The sequence below is a fragment of the Anarrhichthys ocellatus genome, unplaced genomic scaffold (assembly GCF_004355925.1).
Source record: "Anarrhichthys ocellatus isolate YVR2014 unplaced genomic scaffold, GSC_Weel_1.0 scaffold79, whole genome shotgun sequence".
Taxonomy (NCBI): Eukaryota; Metazoa; Chordata; class Actinopteri; order Perciformes; family Anarhichadidae; genus Anarrhichthys; species Anarrhichthys ocellatus.
Genome location: NW_022280109.1, coordinates 939,889 through 952,738, shown reverse-complemented (window position 1 = coordinate 952,738; position 12,850 = coordinate 939,889). Strand labels below are relative to the sequence as shown.

The following is a 12,850-nucleotide window of genomic DNA, read 5'->3' as shown; positions in this document are numbered from 1 at the left end:
AGGTTCCACAAACTGTTAGGGGTTTCTTACAGTGTTGTTGACGTAAATTGGCCAGCGCAACTAGGACGAGCACAATCTGAGAGTCTACCAGCTCACAGTCAAACAGAGCAGGGAACAAGATTGAGCAAATTATAGTGATGACACAAGGCAGGCCAAGTTTAGGTTAAGGCAAGGAAAAGGCTTCAAGGCTAATGCTATTTCAGCTAAGCTATTATTGTGTTAACATTGCGCCAGGGATGACGGACAGAGGAAGATTTATTTGGCATGGCTTTCCTGACTAATTTACATCTTGACTGTATAACTGAATAATAATGTCAATACATTATGTTGAAATAACATAAGGTTTATATTATTACTGTGCCATGTAGTTAGCATAGGATCCAATTCTGAACTATAAATTTGTAATTCTTACACCCAACAACTGTGACATCGAAACTGTGTTATGTGAGGAAACAATGATGGGATTTCATAATCTAAATGGCTTCCAGACTCACTGAAAGTTGTCCATGGGTGTGGTGGCTCGGTTGTTGTGCACATAAGCCACAAGGTTGGCGGCTATGTCCATCTGGCTGAAGGTGGAGATGGCCAGTCCAGGATGCTTGATGTACTCTACGTGTCCGTGAGCCGGAGGGTTAGTGATGATATACAGAAGCTCCTCTGGCATTTCTGTGCCATCTGTGGCCAACAGCACATCCGTGGTGAGAACCACACGGTCTCCACGACTGACGTTCACCGGCTTCACAAAAATGGCAATGTTTCCTGGAAATGACGGTGGAAGAGACATTTAGAGGCTACGTTAAAACTGGAACCCCATCCATTTGAATTAACAGTGGACAGAGGACAGGGGAACACGGTGTGGCCTGGCAGTCACAAGCACCTCACAAGTGGACCAAGCCTATGACTAATGGAGAATTATAGAGTGAATTCCTGTACCTTTTTCCACATCTTTGACAGAGATGTGGAAGTGCTGTGGGGGCGATTGATTCTTTCCATCCGACAAGTAGAAGACAAAGAAGTCCTGTGTTTTAGCACCATGCAGGCCTGTGTTCACATAGCGCAGGAGGTTAATGTCCACCATCTCCTGGGTGCAGTTCCTCCCCACTGTCAATGTCCTCCAGTCCGGACCTTCCTGAGACAGGAGCACAACATCTACCAGTGTCACCGCAGTGTTTACAGTGGCAGCTACTGTTAAGCAGCATATCTGAAATGAATGGTAATTGGGACTGGATTTGATAAAAAAGTGAAAACCCCTTTAGGATACATGACAGAAACATGATATAAATGTCCCCAGTATGATTGGCCAATCCAACTCCTCAGTTCAACACCTTTCTGATTATAACTGAAAATAGTCAAGCATTGGTTTCTACCAACTCAAGAGAACAATATCTGTCTTTGTGACTTTACAAGTGACATTTTTCACATTGCAAATAGTCATTCATCTATTGTTTATAATTCCCTTCACTTAAACGTACAGTGTGTAGGATTTAGTTGCATCTAGTGGTGAGGTTGCAGATTGCAACCAACTGAATCTCTCTGCACTCACCCCTCCCTTTCTATGCGTATCGTAGAACTGGCCTTCAAGTAACATAAAAAGGTGGAAGTCTCTCTCTAGAGCCAGTGTTTTGTTTCTTCGTTCTGGGGTACTGTAGAAACATGGCAGTGCAACATAATGGACTTGCACCCTATAAAGATACTAGAAAATTTCGCAAGAATTTATGACAGTGTGGCTTCTACTGCCCAAAGACGTTGCAATATATATACACGGCAATGTTACCAGTAGTATCATTGAGGTTCAATTGAGATATCGCTACTCTCTTTTCTGCATTTTAGATTCATACTCTTGGATTGAATCTTGTATTCGTAATGGACAGTCTACAAATGTCTCCCATCATTTCTGTATTTGAGATACACATCTTTGTTTGAGAAGCCTTTGGAAATGATGGGAGCGTATTTGAGATATATACCTTTGGAAATTACATTTCTGTATTTGTGATGGAAAGACTTGAACTTAACATTTCTTAACATGAACCTCATTCTGAGCTTCATGTTCAGATACGGTTAATGCATGGGGCTTTTATTTTAGGGTGGGACTGGGTGGGTGAGAGAAGGGGAGAGGAGACATAATCATAATGTTTGACACACACAGAGGTTATTAAATGACAGGCTTCATTACAAGCATTCCAGTTAGAATTCACTCTGTGGGGCTTTTATTTTGAAAGGGTGGGACTGGGTGGGCGAGAGAGGGGGAGAGGAGACATAATCATAATGTGACTGAATTGACTGAATATCTCCAAGTCATATGTGTGTGTGTGTGTGTGTGTGTGTGTGTGGGTGTGTGTGTGCGTGTCTGTCTCTGTGTGTTCATCAACTGCACTAATGAGCTCATATCAAACACCTGTGTGATTGGGTGCATGTCTGTCACTTAAGATGTGTTAGACTATACAGGGATTTTCAACAAAACTACCTGTCAAACCTCTGCCCTTTATACCAAAAGCATGAGTCCAATCAACAACATATGGATACCATGAGAGAGATAAGACTGCCGAACGCGCTATGTACACGTAATGTGTTTTTATGTTTGTGGTGTTAAAAATGAGAGCTACAGAGCAATATACAAAACTAATACCATCTGCTTTCTTTGAGAAATTAGTGGTGAGATTTAACATGGAGTCTAATGGAGCAGTTGGTTGGAGTTCATGTCGCTCTACAACTCTTTGAGCCAAATGTGTAAGTCTGTTGGATTCCATAGACACTTGACTGCAACCAACACAACATTATCCAATCTTTTTGACCATAAATGGTGTATAAAGAGTAAAAATTGTGGGACTGGAAGCAATTTATTTGGAAAAATCACGGAATACTTTTCATGCTCTGCTCCACTCTGACCGTGATGTCATCACTCTAGCACTTAACGAGCCGTGCAATACACACTCATTATAAATCTGAAACTGGCCCAAGATTTTCCTGAAACTTAATCTGTGATGAAAACTGTGCTAGCTATCAAAATGCCCATGAGGCTCAATAAAGTCCAGCGTTTTGTCTACGTTTTAAACTTTGAATCATTTTCTACGTTAAAGTATGGCTAGTCAATATGGACCCAAAGTTAAGCATTTTATTTGCTCTCTTCAAGCCGAAACCCCATTCAAGTCAATGGAGAAATTTTGCTCCATTTTTCACAATTTCGGGAAAACCGCTGGGCGAATCTCTGAGAAAAGTCATAGCACACCTATGTATGTATTTTTTGCGCAGGTGTTGGCAATGCTCCAGGATGAGAAGCACGTCAAACTTTTGTACAGAAGATGGAGAATAAGAAGAATAGTCCCGCAGTGCCACAAAGCCCCACTGAATTAAGGGCTTATTCCAAGCTAGCGGGAAAAAAAAAAACATACTTCAGATGATTATACACTAACGAAAACATAGTTACGAATACTACATAACATTTTTTCTAATAAATGATAAATGGACTGTACTTGTATAGCGCTTTTTTTAGTCTTCCGACCACTCAAAATGCTTTAATACTACATATCATCATTCACTGATTCACACCCATTCACTGATGGCAGGGGCTACCATGCAAGGTGCCATCTGCTCATCAGGACACTAACTAACCATTCATACCCATTCATACACCAATGTGTATGAGCAATTTGAGGTTAAGTGTCTTGCCATCGACATGGAGTAGTGGAGCGGGAGATCGAACCACCGATCCTCTGATTGAAGGAGGACCCTGCTCTACCACTGAGCAACAGTCGCCCCACTAATATTCCCTAAATCCTACACACTGGCCCTTTAACACAGTTAAACTGGGGACATAATATCACAACCTCTAGTGTTTCTCTTTAACATTTGATGGCAGTACACCTACCTTAAACTGAAGTAGTCCTTGGGTGGGAACACTATCAAATATGTACATGACCTGTGAAGAAGGAGTGTCACCATCCTGTGCCAACAGTGCAATGCTGGAGATAAGCCTGGCTTCTCCCACCTCCACCTCCAGTCCATTGTTCCTGAGGGACAGTGGATTGAGACAAGGTCCAGCTACTTTCACACAATGATGTGAGGACTCACTTTAAGCAGGAACTGTATTAAAGATGTTACCTGATGACGCGAGGCTCTTCGTCGTTGACTGGCAGTACCTTAACCATCACTTGTCTTTGGAGTTGGTGCCTGCCATCAGTCAACTGAATGGTGAAACTGTCCTCCTTATTCTCTGAGTCATCGTGCATGTACATCAGATCCATACCTAAATGCAAATGATCATTTCGATTTATTTGACTTTTTCAACTCATTTAAATTATTCTACAAAGGTGTAGTGCTCAGTTTTATTTCCTGCCATTATAGCAGGCGATATGTTCCTTTTCAACAGAAGGGACAGACCTGGTTTGTTCCATTAAGTCTTATAGCTAACCGTCCTATCAACAACTCTTATCTGCCATCATCCCCCCTCAAAGTGCTGGGTGTAGACAATGGTTGATGGGATAAAAACTGATTATTCAAATGAAAGGCATATGTCAGTATTTTCTTGTTGGTGACATCAGAATCCTGGAACTTGTAGAAATTGGAATTCATCACAATTTACTACAAGTCAGCTTTTTCTGCTGATTAAAATAAAATAAGGATGTCAGGGAGCAAGTGAAACATCTAAACATTGCTGGAAAACCCAGTGTAATACAAATACTGTTAGTCCTTCATTTGAATATAGCATGACAGAGACCCTGCCTCAAGGTGAGGACGAGTCTAAAGGTAGAAGTTGTTTTGTGCATAGCTATGGAATGGCAGGGTGGTCTAGTTAGTTATCTTGTGTTTGGACTTGCTACTTGTTTGTTACTGAGTTGCATCTCTCTTAACATAATTTTATAGTGTTCTTGAGTCTAACAGAGGTGCTGTGTCCCCAGATGTTGTGGTTTTAAAGTAAGACTGTATCATAACTGACGTTTTGTTAGTTTGACCGTTATAAATGATTGTCAAACTAACAAGACTGAGCAGCTAAGACACAGCTGAATAAATACAGAATTTTCCTTTAATATTTGACAGATGAGGAGAGTTGTAGTTTCCAATGGGAAATTCAAATACCATCTTTCCCATACATGAATGCAGCATGAGCACTGAGATGACTTAAACCAGAGACTTAGACCACAGCTACACTGAGACTAACTGTAACCCAGAGCAGATTAATAATCAGTGACCTGAATTTGAAAGTGTGAAACAAGCTTTAGCACTGTCTTGTAAGAAGTACCATTTGAAAGATCTGTCATTGTGAAGTCCACCACAGGGGACTGAGGACTGGCCTGTTGTCTCTTGTAGGCTGACTTTTCACTGCCGTGAGTGACGATGCTGCCGTGCTGCGGGGCTCTGACCACACTGAAGAGCAGGCTGTCCTTGGGGACATCCAGATCCACCGCTTGTAAAACTGATGAGTCCAGCTGCTTCATTTCTCCTTCTCGCACCTCATCACAGAAGGACATCAATGAATATCAACAAAATCTGATCAGTAGTGAGACGGACCACAAAAACTTACTGTGATGTTCCGAGCCACAAACTGTGGGATCTCGTCGTTGGTCGGGTTAATGAGAATGTAGAAGGGGACATGGGCAGAGCTGTGTTTGCCGTCTGATACACAGAGCACGAACTGGTCAGCTGTGGGCTCCATCCTCTGGTGTCTGGACTGTACGTAGTTCACATGCCCGTCAATAATGTCTTTGTATGAAAAGGAAGCTGTGGAAAGGGAGGTTGGACAGAAAAACACATGAAATATTCTTTTGTTTCTCCTTTCTGATGATAATAAATATATATATATATATCATAATGCTTACCTATGCTTATGCCCGTGTTGCTTTTCTCAAAGCCAGGACTGGGCAGGACATTTTCTATGTAGCCAAACTGAGGCGAAGAAATGAGACTGACCACCAGTTTGTCCAGAACAGTGTCCACGTCAAAGACCTTCAAATGAGATGCAGTTATCGGGGCAGAACCACCTTCATCCACCGTAAAGATGTCTCCTACAAACATAAATAATCACAAATCATCCTTAAACATCATGCTTTAAAAACCTCTTTAACTGACAAAATGATTAGCCACATAACCACAGCATTTATTCTGGTCATGGGCCAAATTAAACTATTTTAACCTCTTTTCTATTTATCAGGTTTTATTCTGGTGATTCTAGAAGTGTGCTTTACTTGCTTTGGTCTTTAAATATATGTATTTTTTGTGGTGTTTGTTTTTAAATCTCTCAGTTGACACAAAACATCAGTGAAGTTTCATATGAGCCTTATCCTTTTAAGGGGTCCTCCATTTTGTGCATTGAGAAGAATAAACTAGGCTGGCTAACAAGTTAACAAAGCGTTGCCTGCTGAATTAAAGTCTGATATAAACTCTTCTTTTAGCTTTGTCTTCACCAGCGTCTGAGAAATATTATACATGAAGCTAGAAGAGGCTAAAAAACCTCCCTGACAACTTTCACAAACTACTCATTCAATCCACTGTTGATACAGAAAAACAATTGTAAGCCACCAGCATTATTAAGTTAACAAGCTAACAAGTTCGCTTCAGCAAACACGTGCTTATTTAAACCTTTTACAAACACAGTGCAACATTAGCATTCATTTGTTAGAGTCATGTTTGTGTCCACCTGTTAAGTTTAAGTCCAATTCTCACAGTCCTTTTAAAAATCCCGTAAAAAAAATCAAATAAAATGTAGCTGCTAGCTGAATGCTAAGTGTGCATACAGGTTTTTGTGGATAGAAAAAGCTAGCTGTTCCTTCAGGTTTTTTGTATCCTCGTACTGCAAAACTAGAATGTAAGTAAATATTTATTTTGAACAAAACAAAAGAAATACATTGAACAGTTTTATACTGTATGTGTCACATATGTTGCTTCAATTTATTTTGTCACAGATATCAACAGATATCAATTTTTAAAAGCCTTTGTGCTAATAAGCCTCTCTTGTGGCAATAATAAACAGCAATTACATGGTAATTACATCTGTGTTTCTACTGCAATGACATAATAATATTTCTCATTGAAAAGACAGATTAGAATAATGGAGGTGTAGATTTAGCCTACGGTGTAAAAGAGTGGAAATGTCAATGAAGCCCTGTCACTCGGAGCTGGTTCTCTGTGACACAATTTGAGTTCAAAATGCCCCACCTGTTGTTAGAGAAGGTGGTTGGCTGTCAACTGGAAACACTGTGATCTGGAGGTCATACACAGGCAGACTGAGTCTGAACTTGGTGAGATTTTCTTCACCACAGCATAAAGCAGAGTTTTCTGTTCCTCCGTCAGATATGACAAAAGTGATGGTGTCATGGCGAGGAGTGAGTCCAATCTCCAGTCCTAAAACCACAAGCATAAGAAGTATGTTTAGAGACAGTCCCTACTGGGTTGTTATTCACTTGTTTATCGCTCCAAGATATTTACTGTATGTGTTACATAGTCTGGTGCTTTGTAAAAAGAAATATGTACAGCTCTGAGAATGAGCTCAGTCATTAGGTAGAATGATAATGAAGAGAATGGAGCAACTATATATAGGCCAATATATCAATAAGTGCCAATTCAGTATAAGGCAAGGGTCACCAGGAGCTTAAACAAGAATTCAGCAGTTCAATATTTTTTCTTATTATTATTTATCAAAAATACATCATGAAAATGCACTCCATTATATAAAGATGGATAAATAATGTGCAAATAAAGATAGGGCAATCTTGGGTTTCAATATCGCTCCTTGAATGTGGAAACAGACGTAAAGTACAGATATTGTTGTACTGCGGCTACTGAGAGTTGACAATTTATAAGAAGGGAGCTCACAAAATGTAAACGAAAATGACAGAGTAGTAGTAAACACTTTAGCCTTAAGCCCACTCCGCGCTGCCCACCTGTGTGTTTGTAGGTGATGATCCTCGCAGTGATGTCTGCCTGGATGAAGCGATCAACCACGACGGAGTTCCGGAGAACCACGCCATGATAGGGCTGCCGGGCGATCAGGAAGGCCAGGCTGCTGTTGTCACTGTCTGCGTCAGTAGCGTAGATGTACTCAGCTGTGATGACCATTTCCTGCCCCTCTGCACAGCTGAGAACCGGTTTCAAACCAGCGACCAACACTGGGACCTCGTCATTGATGGGCCACACCTGGAGATGACATGCAAGTCACTGTGAGTTAAACATTTAACGTTTCTATTTTTAGAAGACCAACAATGTAAATCCATTTCTATTACCTTCACTTGCAGGAAAAAACTGACTGAATTGGAGCCATCTGTTGCTGTGAATTCAATGTGGTCCTCTACAGTTTCTGAGCTGTCATGTTTGTACCTGATTTGACAAATGACAGACCAAATTAGGATTTGATGAGTGATGAAATAAACACAACGTTTGTAATGTGAATTAAAGTCTGAGGATACAAAAAAATAAATGTAAATGTTGTAATCAGCTTGGGTAATTGGAGTCACTGTCCATTCTATTTTAATTCAAATAACAGTTGGTAACACTTGGCATGTATCAAGATTTGCAAAAATCATGTTTATCTATTGGCTCACACAGTGTTCTTAAGAACACACAGCAATAAACTGATACTGATTATGAGCTGGTTATATTCTTAATCTAGGAACTGAGTTTACATCAATATGTTCTGTGAACACTGCTTGTCTTAGTAATGGTGCTTTGGGTCTTTTTTTCTTTTGGTATATAAAAAGCTATTCTAAAAGCACACAACTTGTGCTTTTAGATATCAATGTTTTTATACATTATTTCATTGATTAGTGAATTCAGTTTTAAGCAGCACTTACCTTTTTTGGGGGGGGGGCATTTTGGAGCAGAACTCCACAACAAGCTAAGTTTGACAGAACATGACCGTATTAAGTTGATATGGCTAACGTTTTGACAAGCAGTTGCCTATTTAGCAGACAAAGAGCAACATTAGCATTTATGGAGTCCTGGTTCTGTCAATCTGAAAAATATAAGTCCAATATTCACTTTTCTTTTAGCTCTGTTTTGGTCTCCACCAACTCCTGTGAAAAAATATCTAGCAGTTTGATTGCTAACATGTTAGCCTTGATAACTTGATGGATATAAAGGCTCTGTTTGTTCTGCCCTCTACTGGTCAGATATCACTTCTTGCAGCTTTGAACTAAAACCCCTACAACAGTCCCCAGATGTATACTGATGGAACAGTTTACTGTACAATATAACGCAATTCAACGTTCTAAGTGATCAGTTTTTGTTGACGCAGTGTCAGAGGAGAATATAAAATTCTATGCCCACATGAAACAACTGAAGCAAGATGTCTGACCTAACTTTAAGGCTTTTCAGGTCCTGCACAGTGAAAGTCTGGCCCGGTTTCAGCACGAGGCCATCGAGCTGCAGAGCTCCATGCTGCGGTTCCCTCTGAAGCACCACCTGCAGGGCTTCTTCTACGGAGTCCACGTCTGACAGCAGCAAGTGTTCAGGGCCGAGCCAGCACTGCCCGCCTTCATCTACAGTCGGAGGGTTGGTAATAACCTGAAACAGAACATACCCACACTTTATATATATATATATGTATATACAAACACATCCACATGCAGTTAATTAGGTAACAATACATTAAAATGCATTATGATAAAATTTTCATTTTCACCTGTGGAGGCTGGTTGTCCACTGGCACCACAGTGATGTTAAAGCAGATCCCAGTGACCGTTTTGCCCAGGAGGTTGGTTACAGAGAGAACAAATTGGATATACTGGGGGTAAGGGCCGATGTCCATGACTGGAGGCATGTAGGCTACTTTCATGAAGTTCACGGCATGCTAGAAAAAAACATAAAATGAAAAAATGGATATCTTTTTTTTAGCTAGTCTCGATGCATGTAGCTATAATACTTTCCTGAATAAAAAATGAAAAGAGTCACCTGTGTGAAGAGCCTCAGCACCGGTACATTGGAGTCTTTGGTGAATTTGGGTATGCTGTCGACTAAGAACAACCTCCCAGCATCTGGACTGCTGCTCATGAAGACAACAGCACAAAATTCAGACGGAATGTTTTCCCCCTGGTGTCCACTCTGTTCTCTGAAGGTGAGGACATACTAACCTGTGAGGACCAGCGTACAAAGGCGGAGTAGTAACCGTATATGTAAGCTCACTGTCTGGAGACTCCTGGTCTACAAAGTGAAGCTGTTGCCGTGTTATATGGACCACTTCTGTTTCTTTGATCACAAGACACCGACTGGAACCAGGAACCTCTTTAGGTGGTTGGTCTGGAACAGGCTCTATGTGCACTAGCACCACCTGCACCACAAGCATTTGGATTACTGAATCAGAAATCATGATCAGAAATTAAATTTCATTGGAAAGTATCAGTGGTGGGCCATCAGGGCCAGCAAGGCCTTCTCTGCTGGCCTAAACAGAATCACAAAGTTATAGCTATTTTATAATTTAATCATTTTTCTTAAATACACTACATGTTTTATAATTTATAAAAATATTTTTCCCATTATCTTATTTTCTCATTGCACAGCTCCTGTCTTCCTCAGTTGCTCTGCTTCCAGTGCAGCTTGTTTTAAGGAGAGCTTTTATCCAATCAGATCTCACCTCTGTGTCTCTAGGTAAGAACAGAGGCCCGAGGCCTGCAGACTCACAAGTGCATCCATGTGCAGTTTAAGTGAATGGGGACGATATTGTTGATTGTCATAGTCTTCAACCAATCAGATCTTTAGTTTGACATGTTGGGCGTATTCTTTGACGTGTCAGAGCCTGCTTGCTGGCCTACAAGTACGTGATTGGTCAGTGGGCTAGCCTGACATGTTGGGCGGTGACAATCCCAATATCTGCTGCCTCTGCTGAGCAGACATTTTCAGCCTCAAATGCATTAAAACGTATTCAAGAAATACAACTGGGGAGGCTCGACTGTCTTCACTGGCGTCCATGAATCGAGAAGGACTTCTTACTGGAAGTAAAACACACGGATGTACTGAACAACCATGAGATTAAACTCTTTGTTAACAAAGAAAGGAGGATGGACTTTGTCTTTAAATAGTGAACAGCAGCTTTGGTAAGTTAACTGCCATAAATATTATTTGTGTCATTATTTAATATGATTGTTTATATTATATATTATTATTTGTACAACTTGTTTCTATGAATATGGATTTTTGTTTGGTTTTATATGTGATAAGAACTATTGTTACGTCCTATGTTATGCGCTGGGGACACATTTAGCCGATGCACAGCAACAAGAAGATGTGTGAAGCGGCAGCGGTCTACAGTATATACTCCGTGCAAAGTGTTGAAGTTAAAGTGTTAAAGTTAAGTTTAAGTTTTTAAGTGATCTACTTTGAAGATTCATGTGTTTTCAAGTGGACTCATTTTCCCTCTCGGTGTTGACGGACGAATAAATCCATCAGTAACAAGAACTATGGAGTCGTGTATTTCCTGGAGGGAGTGGTACTCAGTTAATTTGTCTATCGTGTCATTTTCATGATATGGGTAGTATTGTTCCCTCTGATATGAATAATATTTGAATGGCCCGTGCTCTTGAGTGTGTGTCGGAATGCGTGTTTTAGCTGAATTGATTTTGACTCATTGTTCGTTAATGCCGCCGCATCCCGCCATGCGGGTATTCATGTATCTGCACTGGTAGTGTATTTGTAGGTGTTGAGCTTCATTTTTACGAGTGCAGGCCCAGGTATAAAATGCACGGCCCGCCACTGCAAAGTATACTTTTTAAATCCTAGACTATGGATTTTTTTCCATCGATTTTTTTTCATTTACTTTTTTTAGCCATGCAAGCAACATAGCTCAAGGGACAGCAATTTCATTTGGTGGGTCAGTTTTCCACCACTTTGGTTCATGATTGAATATCTCAGCAACATTTAAATGGATTATTATGGAACTTGTTGCCATTCATTGGCCCCATAACTTTGGTAAGCTTGAGGTTGGCAGCTTTGGTTTGAGTCAAATATCTTGACAGCGGATGAATTGCCACAACATTTACTAGACATTCAGCTGTTCTTCGTGTTTAGTGCTAACTAGAAAATGTTAGTATGCTAACTCACTAAACTAAGATAGTGAACATGATAAACGTCTACTGCGAAACATCAGAATGTTAGCATTGACATTGTGAGCATGTTAGCAAGCTGACGTGAGTATTTACCTCAAAGCACCACTGAGTCTATGTACAACTCACAGAGCTACTAGCATGACCTTTAAGCTAATTCATACTTCTGGGTTAAGGGGTTACGGTGTAGCTTCGAAGTAGCTACACCATGTAGCCACCTATGTGAACTGAGCTACTCATATTTGTTTCTTTAATCTTAAAATCTGACCATTTGAATGTAAAATGCCAATATTATCAGTGTTTCCCACAATAGAAGACTGACTCTTGTCAAAGTGAAAAAGGTCTTTGAAAAGTATTTTAAATGATGAATTAATTCTACATTGAAATTGGGAAAATTGTAACAAGGATAACAATAAATAACATTAATTTTATCATATTTGATACATTTTACACTGTAATATTGCAAAAGTAGACCTCACAAGGGCCAGTTAGTGAAATCCAATGTAGATTTCTTAATGATCATTGAGATTAAATTGAAATGGTGTTCCGTTTTCTTGTCTTTGACTAACTCACAAAATGACATTCATTTAGAGATGTATTGCTGTTACCCACTTGAGGCTCTGACAGGTTCGGAGGATCATGGAAATCAGACAGCACCACCTCAAAGGAGTCATCAAACACCTCGTTTCCTAGGTGTCGATAGTAAACCATGGACTGAGACAGGTCCCTCTGCAGAAAGTGGCTGACAGGATAACCTGGTTCAAGCCAACAGAAACATGACATAATTTGATTAATAAATAAAACGAACTCCATGTAGGGTAAAATAA

General features: G+C 40.2%; 1 protein-coding gene across 2 annotated transcripts in view; it reads right to left on the bottom strand.

Annotated features, from left to right (window-relative positions):
- Nucleotides 1-12,850, bottom strand: part of frem1a (Fras1 related extracellular matrix 1a) — a 41,574-nt gene that overhangs the window by 10,655 nt on the left and 18,069 nt on the right. The window contains exons 10-24 of one of the 2 annotated variants that reach the window (XM_031874276.1): nt 12,636-12,778; nt 10,059-10,255; nt 9,880-9,970; nt 9,611-9,778; nt 9,284-9,492; nt 8,214-8,307; nt 7,875-8,127; nt 7,150-7,335; nt 5,814-5,999; nt 5,519-5,715; nt 5,237-5,447; nt 4,099-4,243; nt 3,866-4,007; nt 934-1,129; nt 495-759 (exon numbers count right to left, since the gene is read on the bottom strand). In XM_031874276.1, coding sequence (XP_031730136.1) covers nt 495-759; nt 934-1,129; nt 3,866-4,007; nt 4,099-4,243; nt 5,237-5,447; nt 5,519-5,715; nt 5,814-5,999; nt 7,150-7,335; nt 7,875-8,127; nt 8,214-8,307; nt 9,284-9,492; nt 9,611-9,778; nt 9,880-9,970; nt 10,059-10,255; nt 12,636-12,778 — 2,683 coding nt within the window. The remainder of the gene's footprint in view (nt 1-494; nt 760-933; nt 1,130-3,865; nt 4,008-4,098; nt 4,244-5,236; nt 5,448-5,518; nt 5,716-5,813; nt 6,000-7,149; nt 7,336-7,874; nt 8,128-8,213; nt 8,308-9,283; nt 9,493-9,610; nt 9,779-9,879; nt 9,971-10,058; nt 10,256-12,635; nt 12,779-12,850) is intronic. The other variant, XM_031874277.1, reaches the window with a different exon arrangement.